The following is a 22,298-nucleotide window of genomic DNA, read 5'->3' as shown; positions in this document are numbered from 1 at the left end:
GAGAAAAGTTTTCCATTACAGAAGAAAGCCTGAGCATGTCTATCTTTTTCATTCTCTCTTCCAGTTTTAGACCTGAATGAACCACCACAGTTCAGAATTTGATATTGCTTGCCTACTCATTTAGTTTAAAGGCCAAATCTTTTCCCTGTTGGCATGACATGTGATTGGGCCAGCATCCTGAAAGAATTAGGTTCCTTCACATGCACAGCCAACAGCATGAGAACCACTTCCACATGGTGTAGCCCCACACTGCAGAAGTGCATGTGTGAATCACGTGATCACATTGACAGAGAAGATCACATAGGGCCTTCCCCCCAGTCAGTTTGTATACTCTTTCCCTGTGGGATGTCAATTGCATGGAAAGGACCGATGCAACAGATCCACCCACACAATTCACCCACGAATCCCTACGTAGTGGGGTCTCATAATCTGCAGCAGCTCCGACATGGCTGGCACTGAAAATGCATACTTATAGATAGGCCTGTGCACATAATTATGCATACAATTTGTGGATTCATACGTTTCAGAGCTGGCTTTCAGGAAAGTGCAATCTTTGTGATACCCAGAGCATCATTTAAAATTTATAGACTGATTAAATGCTTACACCACCTAACCCAGATGGCTCCAGATGGTTCACATGAATAAAAACAAAACAAATAACCCATTGAAACAATCAAAAATGAAAACAACTTAAATTTATGTTGCATCCTGTCAAGCAATATTTTATGTTAGAAGTTTTTCCCTGTGGGGATCCTGTAGAGAGTGGGTGGGGTGTAGTCAAAATGAAAGGAAGGGAAAGTAGAAGGAGAAAAATGGAGTCACTGGATAAAGCTTAGTTAAACTAACGTAAGATTGCTTTGTCTTTATGAAGGAAGCAGCTATAACACATTTGGTAATGAGATTTTGAACCAGCTATGTGTGTGGGACTGCAAAGCTTGTGAATTTCCCTGCATCTTCATTCAGGGGCGTAGCAAGGTTGGAGTGGGCCCACAGACAAGATTTTAAAATGCACCCCCCCGCACTGAAACTCAGCTCATGAAGTAAATAAATCTTAAACGAGGCTGAATAGTGGTAACAAATGGCATAGTAAAGTGTGTGTGTGTGTGTGTGTGTGTACACACACACACACACACACACACACACACCCCACAATAGAACACCATCCTAATTTTTTTTAAGGTTTTGTAAATTGTGGATGATGCAAGTCATTGAATGGTACTAGAGAAAGACATGCTGTTCTGGTAGCTCCAGGTCTTAACACTCACATCAGTTTCGGAGGATGAATACAATTGAAGGAAGCCTGGGCGGGTGCGCGGCTGGGGGAGTCAGTCATGTGACTTGCCTCTGGGCAGTGGTCCCCAGACAACTGTCTCCCCTTGCCCTATTATAGTTACGCCCCTGTCTTCATTTCATTGCATTATTGGGCCTACATTCCTGAACTGCTGCATTCTACTTGTTTCAGATGATTGTTTCTTCGGCTTCCTGTCCTGCATAACCCCTGAAAGTACTTTTTCCGTATCAAACCTGTATTCTGTTGTTCACTGGGTGCCCAATGCAGCATGGCTCATATCCTACCACCACCTTTTTTCCTGTCCACCCCAGGAGAAGCAGCTCTTCCCTGGAAACAATGGCAGTCCCATTTCTGCAGTTACCTCCTCACTATATAGAGCCCTGATTTTAGTGATGTGCACGGACTGGTCCAGAGGCCATTCTACAGGCCTCTGGACCAGTCCAATCATGGGGTGGTTTGGCAGTTTGAACGCCGGGGCGGGGGTTCCTTTAAGGGTGGGGGGAGGGTGTACTTACCCATCCTGCCACTTTCCTCCTGCCGGTGCACAGTTTTTTGTAAGCATTTGGGGCAGCAGGATACCTCCCTGCCACCTCTTCCCCCTCTTGGCAGCAAAAGGCTTAAGAAAGCCTTTTGTGTTTGCGCACGCTGCGTCTCTGCATCACAAGTGTGCACGTCGCCACACGCGCAAAAGGCTTTCTGAAGCCTTTTGCTGCCGAGAGGGAGAAGGGGCGTCAGGGCGGTATCCTGCCGGCCCAAATGCTTACAAATAATTGCGCACTGGTGGGGGGAAAGCGGCGGGAGGGGTAAGTAACCCTCCCCCCACACTTAAAGGAATCCCCACCCCAGTGCCAGACCGCAGCTCCGCAGTTCTGTGCACATCCCTACCTGATTTTACTCCAGCAAAGCAGAAGGCTATATTGCTTCACTGCCTGAGTCCTTGAAGGCCAAATAATATTTGCCCAGGGGCGTAACTATAATAGGGCAAGGGGAGACAGTTGTCTGGGGGTCCACTGCTTTGGGGGCCCCCCCAGATGCAAGTCACATGACTGACTCCCCCAGCCACACACCTGACCAGGTTTCCTTCAGTTGTATTCATCCTCCAAAATTGATGTGAGTGTTTAGACCTGGAGCTACCAGAACAGCATGTCTTTCTCTAGTACTATTAAATGACTTGCATTGTCCACAATTCACAAAACCTTTAAAAAAGTAATTTAGGAGGATGTTCTATTGTGGCACATAGGTGATATATAAATTTTATTATGCTTTTTGTTACCACTGTTCATCCTCATTTAAGATTTCTTTACTTCATGAGCTGAGCTTTCCACAAATTTGGTATTAACGCTGTTACATCTATAGCCGTGAAGAGAGAGGAAAGGAGCAGGACCCACCAGCTCATATTTGCTTTAAGAGCCTCTATTGTGATACTGTCACTTCCAGGGGCTTTCCCAGAGGGGAATGAATTAATCAGCCTCTCCACCTCTGCATGTGTTACAGGGGGCCACGCTGGAGTATCGAGAGTCTGGAGTTGCTGTTCAAAGTCAGTGCTACCACTGGCTTTGATAGCTGGTTTTTGATACAGCGTGCGAAAGTGAGCTTCCCAGATTTCAACAGAAATACATGCTGAAAGACAAGGTGTTGACTTGTTTAATGCAGGGGTCACCAATTTCCAAAACCTGATCTGATTTCTCTCCTTAGCTGCCTCTATCAAGAGTTTCCAGCCCTCTTTGACTGATTCCTCCTTCTTCCTCTTAATTAGTTGTTTATACTGAGCTTTCTTTTTTGCAACCTCCACTCTAGGAAAGCTACCAGGGTCAATAGTAAAGCTTTTAAAAGCTCCCACCAGTTCCTTTTTTGCTGCCTGACATTCTTTGTCATACCATTGCTTGGATGGAAGTCGGATTGAGTGTATAGACTCCATATTAGAATTTGACATAGCCAAGAAAATACAATTCGCAATATTTTCATAGGAGCCAAGGATGTCTTCCATCTGATGGACGGGGGATAATTTTAAAATCCGATCCTGCCATTTAGACATCTCCACAGAATGCAGTAAAGCAGAAACTTGCAAAGCACTACTTTTTGTCCACTTTCTACCTGGAATCAAATTTTCAGTATTTTCACTGGCATTTACACAGTCTATCCCAGATGTCCGGTCAGTTACCCAAAAGCAACACTCAAAGGGAAAATAATCGCTTTCAGGGTGAGGGATCACTCCCCCAAAAGCCAAATAAGGTATCATATTATGGGAAATGGCCATATAGTCAATCAGCGAAGGGTTGTTACCGGTCCAATGAGTAAAATGGGCCGGATAATCCGACTCTATAGCACCATTTAAAATGTGAAGATCAAGCCAATAGCATACCATTTGTAATCTAAGCCCTCTCAAGTTTGAGCTGACATCTCTAGAGAGTCTGGACAACAGTGGAAAAGGAACAAAATCATCCTCAAAATGACAGTGAAATCTACTCAAGACGGAGTTATTATCCGTCCCAAGCCAGGCATTAAAATCCCCTGCAACTAAAATCTTTGAACCAGGGTACTTCGCTTCAAGAGAGGATAGAAAATCCTCTAGCTTATCCCAGACATCATAAGTCATAGGGCTAGACCCTTCTGGAGGGATATAAACCGTGATCACCAAAATCTGAACACCATGAGCATCAATGAGAACTGCAAGCGCTAAATCATCTAATCTACCAATTTGAAATGACCTTAAACTGAACCTGTTTGAGATTAAGACAGCAATTCCTCCCTTGGCGCGATTAGCTCTTATACCTGGTTTGGCATCTATAGAAAAAGTTGTGTAGCCTGACACTTCAAAAGGCTCACAGCCCAAATCTCCTGTAAAAGTAAAATTTCATAATTTGCTAGGAATAAGATAAAACCGGGATCAGCAGAGCATCTCCTCCACCCAGCAATATTCCAATTTAACAATTTACACTATCATTTCCCATCTTTCACCAGGAGACCAGGAGAGCTGGTCTTGTGGTAGCAAGCATGATTTGTCCCCATAGCTAAGCAGGGTCTGCCCTGGTTGCATATGAATGGGAAACTTGATGTGTGAGCACTGCAAGATATTCCCCTCAGGGGATGAAGCCGCTCTGGGAAGAGCAGAAGGTTCCAAGTTTCCTCCCTGGCTTCTCCAAGATAGGGCTGAGAGAGATTCCTGCCTGCAACCTTGGAGAAGCCGCTGCCAGTCGGTGAAGACAATACTGAGCTAGATAGACCAATGTTCTGACTCAGTATATGGCAGTTCCCTATGTTCCTATGTTCCTATCTACTTTACAAAAAACTCCTTACTACATCAGATCTGCACCTGCAGCCTTCAGACATCCACTGCTGGGGATATGGAGGTTTCCCTATTGCCAAAAATGGATACTTCATTGCTGGCCTGGAATACAAAGGATGTATTGCAGAAGAGAAAGTATATGTGTCACAAAAATGAGTCTCACTTTCAATATTGGGCTGGAAAGATCAGAAAGATCTATAGATAGTCTTAGACCCAAATAGCACGGAATGCGTGTTACAGATGATGGAACATCCATATGCTGATACAATCGCTGATTTCTCATATGTTTTTGCTGATATTCCTGGCCCTGTCATACATTTCAAACATAAAATTCAGATGAAGGCAAATGCAATATCTGTACAATACAAATTGTGGAACATACCCATAACATTGTGCCAACTACATAAAAGAGGAGCTTTCAAGACCACAGCATGCTGACATTATAGAACCTGTTGATTCATCAGAATGGGTCTCTTTCATTGTTCTTGTACAAAAGTCAAATGGTAGAGTTCAACTGTGTGTAGATTTAGGAGATGTGAACTTCAACATGGTAGTGGATTGTCATCTATTACCCAATATCAATGAAATGCTGCTTACTCTGAAAGAGGCCTGCCTAAAGAACTGGTGACTGACAATGGGGCAAATGATTACCTCATTTGAAACGGAACAATATTTGCATAACCATGGGCTAAAACGAGGACTATTTCCTTGTACTATACTCGAGGGAATGGCTTAGTGGAAAGAATGAACAGATCAGTGAAAGAAAGTTTACAACTAGCTACTATGCAACAACTCTGGATTGAAGGAGGCAATCTGTGAAACTCTCATTTGCTTATCGAACTAATTCTCATTCTAATCCAGGAAAATCAGTTTGAACTGTTGAGAGGATGCAAAGTTACCACCAAATTTACCCAGTGGCAACAACTGATAAGGCTTTCCATGCCAACTCACGCTGAGGATGTAGAGATTTGTGATCAGGTAAGGGAGAGGCAAGAAAAATATAAATTGCATGTGGATCATAAATAGGGTGTGAAACAGCAAATGTTTCAAGTAGCAGACTATGAGTACGGCTGACTTGTAAATGTGAGAAAGGGATGTTCCCAATATTCTGGACCAAAACAAATAATCCAGATAATCAAATAATCAAAATCCGAGGAGATTCTGTCAAATTGAATGATAGAAAGAAATGGAAGAGTTCGATACTTTCAAGCATGCATGCTATGAGAAAAGAAGAAAGGGAGTCTGATCTCGGGAGAGGAACTGGAGAGGAATTTGATTTTGCCAGTTTTCTGTACCAGAAAACAAATCATTAACTGCTCGTGTGCCAGAGACCCCAAGAATTAGGAGAAGTGTGCGTAACAGGAGACCACCTAAAAGACTTTAAGAATTTGTCACCAAATTGTGAATGAATTCGATTCTGCTTGGAAGGGATGTGTTGTATCCTATCTAGCAATCTTTTAGGTTTTGTTAATTAGAAGTTTGTCTCTGTGGGGATCCTTTAGAGAGTGTGGGGGATGGAGTCTGAAAAGAAGAGGAGGAAAAGTAAAAGTAGGAAAATGTTGTTTCTGTATAAAGCTGAGTTAAAGAAGCATAAGACTGCTTTGTGTTTAGGAGAAAGCAGCTATAAAAAGCTATTTAAAAATCTCTGAAGACCAGCTAGAAAGAAGTGTCCCTAGGGCTTTTAAAAAGGCCGCTAATGATCTTAAGCCTTGGATATCTCCAGAGAGCACATTCCACAGACCAAGAGCTACTACAGAGGAAGGCCCAATCCCAAGTTGCCACCAAGCAAGCTGGCAGTAGCTGGAAACAGACCTTTCTTGATGACCCTAATATGTGGTGGGGATCATGTGGATCATGCCCATGCTTAATAATAATAATAATAATAATAATAATTATTATTATTATTATTATTATTACTTTTGTATCGCACTCTTCCTCCAAGGAGCCCAGAGCGGTGTACTACATATTCTCTTTCACAACAACCCTGTGAAGTAGATTAGCAACCCTGTGAAGTAGGTTAGGTGCTCTTAATCCCAGTGGCTCACATCCTGACTGATGCTTCAAGCAACTAAGAACATAAGAACAGCCCTAACGATCTATCTAGTCCAGCATCCTGTTGTACACAGTGGCCTCCACCAGATGCCTTTGGGAAGCCCACAGGTAAGAGCTGAGGACATGCCCTCTCTCCTGCTGTTGCTTCCCTGCAACTGGTATTTAGAGGCATCGTGTCTAAAAAAGCCCAAGGTGTTGTAGCTTTGCCTCATAAGGAAGGTGCTGTAGGCTCATGATCATCTTGGTTGCTCTCTTCTGCACCCTCTCCAGTTCTATAATGTCCTTTCTGAGGTATGGTGCCCAGAACTGCACAGTACTTCAAACGTAGCCAGACCATAGTTGTGTACATGGGCATGATAATATTAGCATTTTTATTTTCAAGCCCCTTCCTAATGATCTCAAGCATGGAATTGGCCTCTTTCTTTCTTTCCTTTTTTCTTTCTTTCCTTCTTTCTTTTTTTACAGTTGCCACATATTGAGCTGACACTTCCAATGAGCTGTCCACAATGACCCCAAGATCCCTCTCTTGGTCAGGCACCAACAGCTCAGACCCCATCAGTGCATGTGCAAAGTTGGGTTTTTTTGCCCCAATATGCATCATTTTACACTTGCTAACATTGAACTGCACTTGCCATTTTGTTGCCCACTCCCCAGTTTGGAGAGATCCTTTTGGAGCTCCTGACAATCTGTTTTGGATTTCACTACCCTAAATATTTTGGTGTCATCTGCAAATTTGGCCACCTCTCTGCTTACCCCAACTTCTAGATCATTTATGAATAAATTAAAAAGCACCGGTCCCAGTACAGATCCCTGGGGGACCCTATAGTCATTGTAAGCATTTTGGTCAGGAGGGCGATAGCACGTCCCTAGTGACACATTTCCTTTCAGGCCTTGCATTGTCATCCACAGAGTTTCTGTGGAGGACTCTGGTCTTCCTAGGTTTTCTAGCTTATTAGATTTTATCTCTTCTTTAACATACAGTGCTTAGGGATATGAATGGGCCCAATGGGAGCCAGTTCAATGGCAGGGGGTGCAGCTTTAAGGGCGGGGGAGGATTTCCCCTGTCAGCGCTTGGTTCCTTACAAATCCCCTGGGGCAGCAGCATACCTCCCTGCCACCCCCTTTGCTACGTTTACCAGAAGTACCCAGAAGTCGTGGATGTGCCTGTGCACAACATGCGCGAGCACGCACATGCCATGCTTGCGAGTGCGTACGCATGCAGATGCATTCGCTACTTCTAGGTACTTCTGGTAAACGTAGTGAAGGGAGCACAGGGAGGTACGCTGCCGCTCTGGGGGATGTGTAAGGAACCGAGCGCTGGCAGGGGAAACGAAACCAGGGGGCGGGAGTGCATCCTCCCCCGCCCTTAAGGCTGCACCCCCCCTGCCGTCAAACCGGCAGAAACGGCCACTGTTTGAACCAGTTTGGAGGCCCATAAAGGGCCTCTGAACTGGTTCTATGCACAACCCTGTGCTACTCCACCCCCCAATTTTCCCCACCTGGTCCATTCTATAGAGTTTATATCCAGGAAAACCCATGTCCCACTGGTTCTCACTGTTCCACCATGTTTCCATTATACCCACTATATCTATGTTTTCTTTAACTACCTAGCACACTAGCTCACCCATCTTGGTTCGGAGGGTTCTGGAATGGGCATATAAGCACCTAGATGCTGAATCTCTTATCTGGCGTGTGCGATCTTTCTTATGGCCTCTTGATCTCTTTTACCAGCTAGCATAGCCTTCTGTCTGCTCTTTATCTGGTGCAGCTCTGTCCCCTTCTGGTTTATCTGAACATCTTCACATCTTAAGCGATGGCACTTGCTGAACTGGATACTAGGGATGTGTGAACTGGTTCGGGGGTTCAGTTCAGGGGTTTGTGGTTGAACCTAACTGCCCCCACCCGGTTCCATCTGGACCAGGACCAAATTCCCCCCTCCGCACAAGATCGTGAATTTTTTTTTTTTTAATCTTTTTTTTTAACCTCTAGCCCCCTTCGGACGCAGGGGCATCCGCAAAGTTTCCTCCTCCCCTCGTCAGCCTCGGTAATCACCACCGTGCCCTGTTTTAGAACTTATTTCAGCCCATTTGGGCCTCTATTTTTGTGCTGTGGCCATTTTGACAACCACCGTGCATGCACAAATGGCCTCTGCAAGGCCTGGCATGGCTCAGGGCCTCACAGAGGCCATTTGCGCATGTGCTGTGGCTATTTTTGGCCGCCATGAATGCGCAAATGGCCTCTGTGAAGCCCTGGGCCTTGCCAGGTCCTGCAGAGGCCATTTGCGCATGCGTGACTGCGGTCAAAATGGCCTCTGCACAAAAAGACAGAGGCCCGAACGGGCCATAATGAGCTCTAAAACGGGCCACGGTGGTGATGATCAGGGCTGGTGAGGAGAGGGAGAACCTTTGTGGACACACACACCCCCGGCAGCCCATAGGAAGCCCCCCGAAGGGGCTAGGGGTTAATCCCCCCCCCAAAGAAATCAAACAAACTTCGTGAAGCCCCCCAGACTGAATCAAACTGAACCAGGCCAGCCGGTTCCATGCACATCGCTACCAGATACTGCTACCACCACCACCACCACTGCCAGATATAATTTTAAAAGCTGCTCTGCAACCTTTTTGATTTTAAGCACCAGCAGTCTAGTTCTATCTTGGTTCAAGTGGAGCCCGTCCCTTTAGTATAGGCTCATCTTGTCCCAAAATGAATCCCAGTGCCTAATAAATCTAAACCCCTCCTCTCGGCACCACCATTTCATCCATGATTGAGACCCCTCAGCAACGCCTGGGGTCTTACTGATCCTGCTCGTGGAAGAGGTAGCATTTCTGAAAATACTACCTCAGGGGTCCTGGGCTTCAATATGCTACTTAACAGTCTAAATTTGGCTTCCAGGACCTCCAAACTGCATTTCCCAACTTCGTTGATGCCAGTGTCTACCTCGACAGCTAACTTCTCCCCAGCACTGCCTAACAGCCTATTTAGATGCCTCATAATGTCTGCACCTTCGAACCAGGCACTGTGCAGTCTACACATGGGTCACAGATCCATCTCTCTATACCCCTAATGGTCGAATTGCCCACTACTAAAAGGCCTTCACACTTCCGGAGTAGTATCCTCTTTTTGAGAGGATATGGGCTCCTCATTCAAAGAAGGCGTCCTTTCTAAGGGAGTGTTTCCCTCTTCCTCAGAATGATGTCCTCCTTCCCCAAGACCTTCATTCTCTCTGACAGTAGAGGAGCTATCAACCTGGGAGTGGAATGCCTCTATCATGTCCCTGAAGGTCCCATCCACATATCACTTTGACTCTCTGAGCTTCTCCAGACCAGCCACTCTGTCTTTGAGGGAATGTTCTTGTTCCCTGAGAGCCAGGAGCTCCTTGCACTGAGCATACACCCACAACTTCTGACCATCAAGCAGATAGTCATATGTGCAACATTCTGTGTAATACACTGGCATGCGCCCCCTCCTCTGCTGGCTTTCTATCTTCATGACTGGTTTTATTGGCTGTTTAGAGTCTTTGGAGATTGTTTGAAAGTCAGGTCTTAGCTGAAGTTTTCAGCTATTTGTTTAAAGTTTCATTCCTGGGAATATGATTGAAAGAGGGAGTAGTACTTACCTTCTGGTCCCACTAGGCTCCTTGTGATCAAGGGGGCTCCTTTCAAGCTTCCCCTCACACTTTCCCACTGAACTCCACAAAAAAACTGTATACCTGTTTGCTAATTCCTGTTTGCTAAATTCTAGTCACTAATCTCCCTGGCTGCTTCCTCATGTAGGGAGTAGGCTTCAAACTGAGGCAAACAGGCTCAACAGGAATGTGACCCCTCCCACCAGATGTGACTCACTTCAGCTCTATTTGGCTCCTCCTACTGTCTCTTTCTAGGCAAGAGAGAAACTAAAACTGAAAGCCACACAGCCACAAAAACAAGCCCTTGCAAAAACCAAACACAGACACAGATGCACACACACTGGGACTTCTCCCCTAAAGAGATAACAGCCCCTCAAAATCTCCCCCTGCTCCTGTTTTTTGTTTGAAGAAAAAAAATGGTTTTTTTCCTTTTGAAGTGGGGGGCAGGGAGAAAAGCTTTTTGGTTTTTCAAGAAAAGTTTGCTACCTTCACAGGTCTGCTTCTCCTCTTCCCAGAGTCGGTTTAAAACTGAGGCAAACAGGTTCAACAGGAAGGTGAGTCACACCCTCCCATCAGGTGTGACTCACCTCAGCCCTAGCTGCCGCCTCCCACTGTCTCCAGGCAAGAGAGAAACTGAAACTGAAAGCCATACAGCCACAAAAAGAAGCCCTGGCAAAAACCAAATACAGATACAGACACACACACGGTCTTCTCCCCTAAAGAGTTACCAGCCCCTCAAAACTGTCCCCCACCATTTGTTTGTAGAAAAATTAAGGTTGTTTTTGTTTTTTGTTTTTGTTTTAAAAGAAGAGCTTACTACCTTCTCAGGTCTGTTTCTCCTATTCTCAGAGTAGGCTTCTGAAGGGATGCAGTGAGAGCCTGCTCACTGTTCCATTGCATTCTGAATTATGAGTACAATTGTACAATAAATCTAAAGCACTAATATTTTGGAACACTCTCTCGTGCTCCAGATGTGTTCCCGAAGTGTTTCCGTTTCTACAGAGCACTCCTGGAGTGCAGAAGAGCATTCTGAATTTTTAGCACTTTAGTGCTTTTGTGAAATTGCAGTCATAAGACGCAAATTTTGGGCGTTATAGAAAAGCAATAAATAAATAAATAAATAAATAAATAAATAAATAAATTCAGACTGCAAGGGACTCTCACTGCGTCCCTGCAGCTGCTTGAGGAGTGGACGCTTCAGTAGTCAGGATGTCAGTCACTGATTTTTGTAAGGGAGATTTAAGCACAGTCTTAATGTTCTCATTGAAATAAATGGGTCTTAAAACTGCTTAGGTTTTTTTCTAGACCAGTTATATCTATTGTATATGTTACCTTTTTACCATGCTTGTGGTGGCTCACAAAAATGAAATAAATAAAACCTGAAATAAATAAAACCTAAAAATGAAATAAATAAAACCAGGCTAATGTTGCACATGTCATGGGCAATGCCTAGGGGTGATTTTTTAAAAATCCATTTTTATTTCCTTCTGCAGCCCACTGTGCCCCTTGAAAATACATCTCTGAAAGCCCCACAGCCCACAGGGACATATTTTGGGAAGGTACAGTGAGTTTCAGAGCAAAAGGAAGATGGATGAAAATTACCCCTACCTTGTTGTGTGTGTGTTTTGGTGCATGCATCATAAATCTGGATATCAGCCACTAAAACGTCTTTTTTGAGTCTAAAAACTTGCACAAAATTACAGTTGCAAGCCAATACTGATAAAGTCAGCAGAAATGAAATCTGCCTTAAAATCTCAGCAACAGGAGTATATAGAAAAGGGCAACGTCCACTGCTCTAAAACATCGACATTCTTATTCTGGCCTTCCAGAACCCTGTCATTCTGTTTACTTTTATTTATGTTAGCTATAGGCCACAACAAAGTTTAAGATTTGAAAAATGCAGCAGTAAACATAAATATTAAAATATTGGGGGGGGGAGCTACAGTTAGAAAACATCTCTACAATAACATCAGTAATAACAGTAGTGAAGCATCAGAATTTATATTCTACGGTATAAGAATAATGAATACTTTAAAGGTATTGTGTTGAAATAAGGAAGTACTGCATCTTCTACTAACAATGAGCATAGTTGTGCTTTGGCACACTTTTGTATGAAGTTAACCCCAAAGCCTTTGGAAAACAGCAAAAATAACATGGGGAGAGATTTGTACATTTCACTATTACCATTTCCTTCAACGACAATTATGCCATCCTGTGTAACCCAAAGTCAGTAATAGGAGAAAAGACTCTTTTCTTTAGCCTCTTCAAAATGGAGATGCGGGGGCGGGGGGGGGGGGAAGTAAAATATTCTCAGCACTATTCTGTGTCATGTCAATATAATAATGGGAAGGGGAGAATTAGCCTTTGTGGCAATAACTAGGCCTTACTGTGGAGTCAAATTTAGCCAAAATCGAGATGCATTCTCTGTAACGGAGGGAGTGCAAAATCTCGAAATAACAATTTTTCTCCGATAAAACTAATTTATTTTGCAAACATACTCCATCATCTATAAAGGCCCTTTGCTACATTGTGAACAAGAAGTTCAGCAGAGGACAGTAGGGGGAAAAACATGTAAGAATGACTCACTGCCCAGGTGGCATTCAATATTTTTACCCAGCTACATCATTGCTTACAGCTCAACCTTACTGTGAGGGCTGAAACAACATTTGAAGGCTGCAATTCCCATTTCTTTAGTGGTCCCATTACTGTCAGTGCATTGCTCTGGAGTAGCTGGATTCTGGGTGGTAGTTCATATAAGCTGGTAACCCTCCCCACCTCAGTCCTCATCTCCCCCATCACACCCTCCTAGTAGGTGGCACTGTGTGCTGAGTCATCTTGGTTTGTTTACTAAACACATTTTTGCTCTACAGACTCATCTGACATGGGACACCTTTGTTATTCTTGGCTTTTGCTTGTAGCACATGATAACCTGGATGGTCCATTTAACGGGCTCCAGTGGCATACAAATGAAATTTAAAATGGTTACAAACAGTCTGTTTTATTAGCTAGATGGTGCTAGTTGAGTAGGATAGCAACCTTTTGATAGGGATGTGCGAAACGTTTTGAATACAAATCATTTTGTACCCAAAGCAGCCTGTTTTGGGTGTTTTGTAGACAAGACAAAACACCCATTTTCCAGATCCAAAAGTTTTGTATACAAAAGAAAACGTCCCTGTTTCGGCTACAAAACGTTTTGTTGTTTCGGACCTCCATTTTGTGGTGATCTCTGAATCAGTCTCCATTTTGTGTTTGACATCTCTTTGAATTTCCCACCCTTCCAGCCTTCTGATTAGTGACCTAAATCATGGGCTGACCTGCTGACAAGTCCCTCCTTGTTCCCCATTGGCTCTTTTGCTTCTTCCCACTCTTTACTGATCCCACATTGGCCAGGGGAAGGGTTGCTAACCCATGGGGTGCTGGGTTCTGTTGTTTCTGTGGTGTTCTGAGTGTAGATTCTCTGGTAGCATATGAGAGTGGATTCTTGTTTTTCACTGAAAATCTGATATGCTACCAGAAAATCTACAATGAACACCTCAGAAACAACAAAACCCAGTACTCCACAGACTTGTGGGGGTGGTTGGCACCCTATGTGCACTACAAAACCCCTCGCTCTGGGCAACCCCAGTGCCCCCCAAGTGGAATTATGGAGCTGCTGAAACCGCCATTATTCCCCATGGGAGAAATTTTAGAGACATGTAAACTTCAACAAATCACAAAAGATCAGCCCTTTGCCCAATTCCTTTGAAATAATTCTGGAAGTTTCCTTGCCCCCATTGGGCACTACCACCCACCACACTCTGCTCTGGGTCATCCCTTTCCCCTTGATTTGAAGTGATACATTTGCTGGAATCCCCATTATTCCCTATGGGAAAATTCTTAAAGATGTGTAAACTTTAAAAAAAATTCACACAAAAAATCCAGTCCTTTGCCTAATTCCTTTGAAATTTGGGTGGTAGCTTCCACCCATTGGACACCACCACCACCACCCACTCTTTTTGCCCTGGGACCCTTTTTAAAAATCCAAATTGATTCGGATTCGGAAAATTTGGCTACAAAACAAAACAGGGCTGATTCGGATTCAGAAAATTTGGGTACAAAACAAAACGGGGATGTTTCGATTCGGATACAAATCGAAACAAGAAAATTCCAAAATGCACACCCCTACCTTTTGAGCTGCACAGCAATCTTTGAAGAAGAAAGGCTCTGTGCAACCTGAAAATGTGCCAGTTGGTAACATCAAAGGGACTAAATGAGCATTTTAGACTGCACAAGCATACAAGTAATGTGCCATCCTTACCAAAAACAACATGTAAATATTTAATGACAATCATAATTACAAAACATAATTTTTCTCAGTGGGATATCTCTTGTATTGCTTACCTCAACTGTTCTGCAGGTTTCCTCCAACTGAGTTACGATTCCTTGTACTCTGTCATTACTTCCCACTAGTACTGCAATGCCATCACTGAGTTCAGACTATATTCATAATAAAATTAAGAAATGTCCAATAAATATAAAATTGTACCATGAAAGAACTTAGAAAAATTGTGGCCTTATTGTTTGCAATTCAGAAGATTCCCTCCCCCTCTGTCCTCTAAAGGGATATTGGACAAATGCACTTACTCTACTATTGAAACATATAAAATACCTACTTCTGAAAACCCAAACTAAATAGTTTTGATAAATAATATACATTTGCAGCTGATAAAGCTAGTTACTATAAAACAATGTATTTCATTAAAGAAGCAATTTATGATTCAGTTTTGATTTGCAGGATTTCAAAATAGTTTTCTGAAACAACTTCATGACTATTTCATGTTATGTCATGCCAGCTTATGAATTGTTCACAATCTTTGCTAGAATTTTAATTTGAATTAAAGCATTCAAACTGAATTTGTCTCCAAACAGCTACAAATTGCCACTAGAGATTTCTATATTAGGCAGTATATACATTCAATTGATAAATAAATAATAAATAAATTGGGAAAGGATCCACACAAAGTTTTCATGAACGCTATTCACACATTATGTTCAACACTACAGTCCACATACATACAGATCTGTATGCATGTACAGTTATTCACACATTATGTTTATGCATACACAGTAGCACATTTCCTATCTGTACCCTGTGTTTGAGGGGGCCTATACCCAGGTTCACTCTTTAAATGAATGCATATACAATTATTCACATAAGGATGTATGTGTGTGTGTGTACGTGTACAGACATCAGAACACAACGTAATGTATGAATATAGGGCTATTTTCTCTGGCAGAAATAGTGGTGCATCTTATCAATGACATGAATATTCATGATACTTTTCAACATCATATTCTATGAATTATCTCAGAGAGGAGATGGGAAGCCATGGACAGCATCCAATACATTTCTCCAATTTATTCAATTGTATGCTTTTTTCCAAAGCATCTACCCAGCTCTAGTGTTCACAAATAAATATAATTATGGGCTTTGTCCAAAGGCTGCTCTTGCAAACTGGCTCTGTCTGAAGACAGCCCTACTAGGGCTTTCAAGAAATTGAGTTGCATTTCTCATGAGGATACTCCAAACAAACAGCTGTTTAGTGAATGCTGGTTAAAAATAAATAGACCTTTTACAGATGGCAGCAAAGGATTCTGGGAGCATGGCTGAGCAGTTCTATTTCATATGATATACATTACTGGCAAAATAAAACCTTCCTTTATTAATTGAATAGTAGAAATGTATTGCTTGGCAAAAAATGTGTGTTCTGTTTCTCACAGCTAGAAAACAGGCCTCTGGTCAGAGCCTGAAAACATCTGGTCATCACATTTTGAGAGTGCTATGAACAAACTGGAAAGGTTTCAGAGGAGAGCGACGATTGTCATGAAGATAATGAAGAGTTTAGTTTGGCATGAAACATGAGGAAAGGCTGAAGACACTAGGCATGAAGACACGATCAACGTTCAGTGATCAATGCTGAAGACACTAGGCATGTTTACAAGAACACTTCATGCATGTCTCTGACAACTTTCAAAAAGCGTCTAAAGACTTATTTTTTCACCCAAACTTTTAAACTGGACTGTGCTTTTACATTTTTTTTTAATTATTTTTAATCTGTTCTATGTTGTTGTAAACCACCCAGAGATGGAGGTTTGGGGCGGTATACAAATTTGAAAATAGATAGATAGATAGACAGACATGTGGGAACCACTGAGAAATGTTTCCATGTGGCCAGTCCCCCTGTTGCTTGCATGTATTTCAGTTCTAACAGCAGACTGAATTATCTTAGAGAAGTTTTTAAAAAAACCCAATCCTGTCAGTGCACATGACCTTAGCGAGAGGAACCCGGTAGGCCCTTCCACCTATCTCTGTGTTGTAGACATGATAATCTGCATGCACTTCTGACTAATTAATTTTAAAACTAGGACAATGAAACTGAAAGCTCAGCACTGGTGGACGATAGTGGGGGAGAACCTGCAACCTGAATTCAATTGATGACAATCCATTAAGAAGAGAATGGTGTTTTTTTGTTTTACCTTCTGGTTTTGGTAAACATTGGTAAGAGGAGCAACCTGGCAATCTTTATGTGCACCAAAAACTTTGCACATTGAGCATGTGGGCACTTCACAATTCAGGCAATAAATATTAATTTTCTCGTCTTCATGTTCTTCACACATTGGCTGCTCAGTTTTTCTTTCAGGCCTGTGAATAATCCAGGGGGAAAAGTCCCAGTCAGAATCACTTAATGGACTAATAAACAAAATGGGGCACAAGGGATCCTTGTACTGTATCTATAGACAGTCTGCCATATCGATGTTCACTTAAATATGTTTACAAAGGCTGTTTTTCAAGGGATCCAATGTGTATCATCCTATGTTGGTTTTCTGCCCATATCTTCAGGAAGAATACTCCCAGACTACATTGCTCCTAAGCTCAGAGGGACAAGTTCTCAAGTCTCTGTTTCTAGTATTAAATTAGTGATAATGTGTGTGTGCAGGGGCTTTTGTTAGTTCTTCGGGGAGACCCACAAAATTGGACTGCTTGATTGCCCCAGGCAGCTCCCTGCGGTCTCAGAGTTTGCTCACATAGGCTGGCTCAGAAAACTGCTGTAAGCGCCTTCTCCCCTCCCACTTTCCTCTGGCCAGTCTTCAAGGGTGGCCCCAAAGGATCCAGGAAGCCTGCTTCTTAGCAACATAGGAAGCTGCATATACCGAGTTATCGGTCATCTGGCTCAATATTGTCTACACTGACTGGCAGTGGCCTTCCAAGGTCACAGGCAGAAGTCTCTCCAGCTCTACCTGGAGATGCCAGGGATTGATCCTCAGACCATCTACATGCAAGACTGAGCTACGGCCCCATCCCCTAAGGGGAAAAACTTACAGCAGACATTGCTCACATCCAAATGCAAGCCAAGGCAAACCCTGCTTAGCAAAGTCATGCTTGCTACCGCAAGACCGTCTTTCTATCTTCCTCTTGCAGCTCTTGAATTCATGCAACTCAACCCCAGATTATTTCCAGTATAAGTAGTGCTGTGCAAGTGTAGTCACACTCTTTTAAGTAGTTGTGCAACTGTGCTCTTGTGCAACACCAACGGGGCTGGCTTCCATGTGCACAGCAGCACCAGCCAATCGGGAAAGGTGGCATTGCCTTGTACATAACGCAGGCCACTGTCTCCAGCCCTCACCCACTACTTTCTTCTTCTTACCCCTCCAACTGCCTAATGTACTCTATCCCAGGTATAATTCTGATACCCAAGAATTTGACAGAGACATCCACACATTTCTCTCATGAGATGCCTAGGGAGAGGAGGCCCTCCCAAGGCAAGAAACACTGAGGCAGGAAGACTGTGTCAAGCCCTTAGGACTTTATATTCATGGCAATTTAGAAAACATAGGAAGGAGGAGGTAAGCAGCTGAACACTCAAAGTGTCAAATGGCATAGATAATGCTGCTATGCACTACTGCTTGATAATCAGTTTGACTCTAAGGACACAGATGAAGGTTAAAAATCCTTTATGCACAAGAACAGCAATTGTAAACTGAACATTCTCTTTAGAATTTTTATTCCTTTACTTCTCCCCCAGAACCTCTCTATGCACATTTGCCTCATGCCCAGCAGGATCTGAAAAGCCGCTTTAGGCAAACCCAACAGCTTGTGTCCACCTGGTGGGACTGATGATTTATTTTTCATATAGCAGGCCACCATGCCATACAACAAGCTGCTTTTGAAACTTTTAGTGTGCAACAGGAGTTTGCCATTTGAGGGTGTGTGTGTGTGTGTGTGTGTGGCGGGGGTAATACTACAAGCAACAACCCCTCTTGAGAACACAGAACCAGCTTGTCAATAATAATTTCTGAGCTTTCCTTTCATTTTCTTCTCTAAGAAAATAGAATGGAAATGATTTTATTGCAAAAGAAGATAACCTATGCTTATAAGAATAGTCTTTCAAGGTATTAATGGTGCAATTGGCTGTCCTGCAGGATGCTTGCTGAATGTAATCTGCACATATATTTATTCTCATTGCAGTTGCACTTCGATGTTTTATTTTTAAAGGTGCTAGAATGTTACGACATATATACACCTATGGTGGCTGTAAGAGGAAATTGGTGGGATGTACATGTTTTACAGATCCGTTAGGACAGCCAATAACGTACTTAATGTCTTAGTTTTGTGTCTACAGACATGGGCACCTGCCTGAGTGTCCACATGAACAGATGCACATGATTGTGCTCATGTGATGAATTTATAGCAGGTTCAGATTTGGAGGGTAAACACACCAATTTAAATGTTACTTTATACCAAGTAGTCCATAAAATGCCACAGATTAAGACTGACTACACTGTACAGTATGTTTACTGTACAGGCCTCTATATTTAGCCTGTGCAGCATCTGGTAGGAGGAAGATCCCCATCAAGAGATAAAGCAAGCAAATCTTATAAGAAGTAAAATCATAAGAAGCAATGGTTCCTAATACTAATATGTGAACAATACAGGAAAGTGCCTGGGGCCTAGACACATATAAGGGACAGCAAAGTGATTCAGGGCTTGGTTTCTTCAGGACCACCGACCCCCATATGGGCCTTCCTAGACAGTCTATTCAGCATCTTTAGTCCTGTTCCAGATCCCCCACAACTGAGGTTCAGCAGGTGGGCATGAGGAACAGGGCCTTGTTGGTTGTGATTCAAATGCTCTGGAATGGTCACCTTAGGAAAGTTAATATGGCCTTCCAGACCATCTTCATTTGACCTTGCTCTTTAAGAAGATATTTTGGGGAATGATTGATTGTGTCTATTATTGTAATATGTTGCTTTAGTACTGTATAGTAGCTCTCTTCTGTTAGCCACTTTGGGTGCCCTCACACATAGAAGCAATGTGAGAGTTTGTTTAAAATATATATATAAATAATAAATAAAAGCAGATGGCTCTAATGGAACCTACTGCTGATGTTGATTACTGATGTTGATTACTGATGTTAATTACTCCTTATGTAGCTGGCTTGAAAACTAAAATAAAATTAAACTCCAGGTTGGCCTGAAGAAGAAAAGGCAGCAATAGGGAAAAGAGAAGTACTACTAGGAGATGGGCAGCAATTGCCCAACCCTATGGTGAAATATTCGTAGATGTCAGAGAACTCTTTTTGGAGCTGTGAGACATATAGTCCAATGTGCTTCCATAGCAAGTATAACCAAGCTAAAACCTGCATCAATAGAAAATCCATCGACAGAAATGAGTGCCTTACCTGGAAGATTCCTGCTTGTATATATCAATGATATTTTCCACCAATAGGTTCCTTTGAAGACCGTACACACCATGCCTGTCCAGAACCACTTCATGTCTACAAGAAGGACAGCGAAATCGACCGCCCGATGCCACAGTGGTACCTCCTCTGGTCGGCAAATATGGGTTCGAGGCCTGTTCTTGCCAAACAATAAACAAGGTTGTAAAGCTAAGCATATAATATTTCACAATGACCTCCAAGGTCCATAGCATATGGTTGGCTTAAAATATTATCTTATGTCTCCACACAGTCACCCCTGTGATCAGGTCTTCAAAACTAAACTTACCTTGACAACTTGGGAAAATTCTGCCCAAAAAGATAACTTCCAATATCACTTTGTTCAATGCCTGCCAGCTAATAATAAAATGACAACTTATGCTAGAGAGAACTATGCTGTTTTTAGAGGTGTTGGGGAGCAACACGAATGGGTTTACGTGTTAATATCTCTGAATACTTAAAATAACAACTCAGTCTCTATAAATAAAAGGGACATTTCCAAATGTAAGTGATCCAAAATCACATACAAAATAAATAACAAATACTTTCTCTTTCTAATTACATGTTTCCTTGTACTTTTTTTAAAAGAGAGAATTCTGTTTATCAAACCACCATAATGATATTCTCCTGATTTTGTAACATGATATTATTTAAAATGTTCATTGGAATTTTAAAACGTCGAAGAAACCTACCTGGAAAATATCACTGGCACATTTTCTGCAGAGGTTGTGCTGACAAGGAAGGATAACAACAGGCTTAGTAAACATCTCTAAACATATGGGACAAATAAGTTGTTTCTCCAAGTTATCCATAGTTTGCTGCTCTTTGGAAAAAGATTTGTAATTAAGAGAGGTGCTCATCTCCTAGCGATTCCAAGAAGCAGGCTCAGAATCAGGGTGCTGCCGACCGGTTTCCGGGTTAGGTCCCTCGAAAGAATTCCAAAGCTTGTGTGATCAAATGTCCTTTGAGGTTCTTTCCCTGGAGGACATTGTTTAAACTGAGTGAAGGGAGCTGGGTCTATTTTAGAAGTGGAACGTCATTGGTTGCCACACTCACTTTCTCCATATATGCATCTGACACAAGGATGGATTTAGACAGGTGATGGCTCTCACTAGGGTGAGAGATCAACATTCTTGTGTTCAAGGAGGAAGGGGGGGTAAAGGGAAGGGAAACATTGACAGTTGCCAGTGACACATGCACCACTCACTCTTCGATAAAATACAGTGTTCAACTGACTGGAGAATGCAGCCTGGATTTTCATAGTTTCAGGCTTTGTTGCAGCAAAGGAAACTGTAAAATGAATGGAAGTGCAACGTCAAACCATGGGCATGGAATGTCAAACAAATGTGTATCAACTGTGCATAACCATGGTGCAACTATTATAATTTATTTATTCCATGTATATCCCATGTTCCTTCTGTCATGGAACTAAAGGTGGCCTACAGGGAGCTCCTGAGCACACAGGCACAGCCAATAGCTCAACCTGTTTCGTTTCAGCAGGATGGTCACATCATATGCCCTCTGGCCATGTATGATTTCAATAACCATATGTATTTAACTAGGATTGCCAGATTCTCATATCAAATGAAGTAGGTTCCTATGCCTTTACTAGCTGGACTATGAACACTTTCAGCCCAGCTACTCAACAATGTATGTCCTGCTAAGAGAAACAGAAAATATGGGGGATTCAGGGTGAGGCTGTACCACCATCCGAATGCCTGTGCTTCAGCTTGGTCACTCCATCTTGTACCTGAAACAGGATGAAGCTGTCTAGTGGTCTAGTTTTACATAGCGTATTACAGTATGTTCTTGATTTTTAAATGTATAGACTATCCAAAAATGTGATATGCAAAATGCTAGGCATATGTTATATTTTGTATTCAGAACTTTAAACTGCTCTGAACTATATTTGAGAGTGAGAAATAAACAAAGGAAGGAAGGAAGGAAGGAAGGACTTAAAAACAGTCTGCAAAATAGTTGTGGGAAATGGCCTAAGCCGCAGCAGCAGGCAGTATGGAGGTGCAGTGGGTGGGAAGAAGCTACCACGGTGGAGCAGTAATGGAGGGGAAGAGGACCCCATGCCTTTACCAGTGGGTACTGTAAGATGGCAGTGGAAGAAAGGGGGCTCAGTCAACATCTATTCAATGAGCTCAGTTGCCTTGTTCAATGCTACCTTGGTTCCCACTCCCTAGCTCAGTGGGAACTTAATGAGTTCCCACTGCCAGGCATGGAACTCCCTCTTCATTGGTCACTGTTCAGGGTAGTGACCTCCTCTTACCTACTGCACCA

At 42.7% G+C, this 22,298-nt stretch overlaps 1 protein-coding gene across 5 annotated transcripts in view; it reads right to left on the bottom strand.

Annotated features, from left to right (window-relative positions):
- Positions 1–20,983, bottom strand: part of TRIM55 (tripartite motif containing 55) — a 64,647-nt gene extending 43,664 nt beyond the window's left edge. For all 5 annotated transcript variants that reach the window (XM_053249335.1, XM_053249334.1, XM_053249337.1 and 2 more), the window contains exons 1-4: positions 20,702–20,983; positions 19,974–20,146; positions 16,771–16,936; positions 14,635–14,730 (exon numbers count right to left, since the gene is read on the bottom strand). In XM_053249335.1, coding sequence (XP_053105310.1) covers positions 14,635–14,730; positions 16,771–16,936; positions 19,974–20,146; positions 20,702–20,869 — 603 coding nt within the window. In that variant the 5' untranslated portion in view covers positions 20,870–20,983. The remainder of the gene's footprint in view (positions 1–14,634; positions 14,731–16,770; positions 16,937–19,973; positions 20,147–20,701) is intronic.
- Between the last annotated feature and the right edge of the window lie 1,315 nt (positions 20,984–22,298).

Source organism: Hemicordylus capensis, chromosome 4, assembly GCF_027244095.1.
Source record: "Hemicordylus capensis ecotype Gifberg chromosome 4, rHemCap1.1.pri, whole genome shotgun sequence".
In the NCBI taxonomy this organism is placed as follows: domain Eukaryota; kingdom Metazoa; phylum Chordata; class Lepidosauria; order Squamata; family Cordylidae; genus Hemicordylus; species Hemicordylus capensis.
This window is presented reverse-complemented; position numbering and strand designations above follow the sequence as displayed.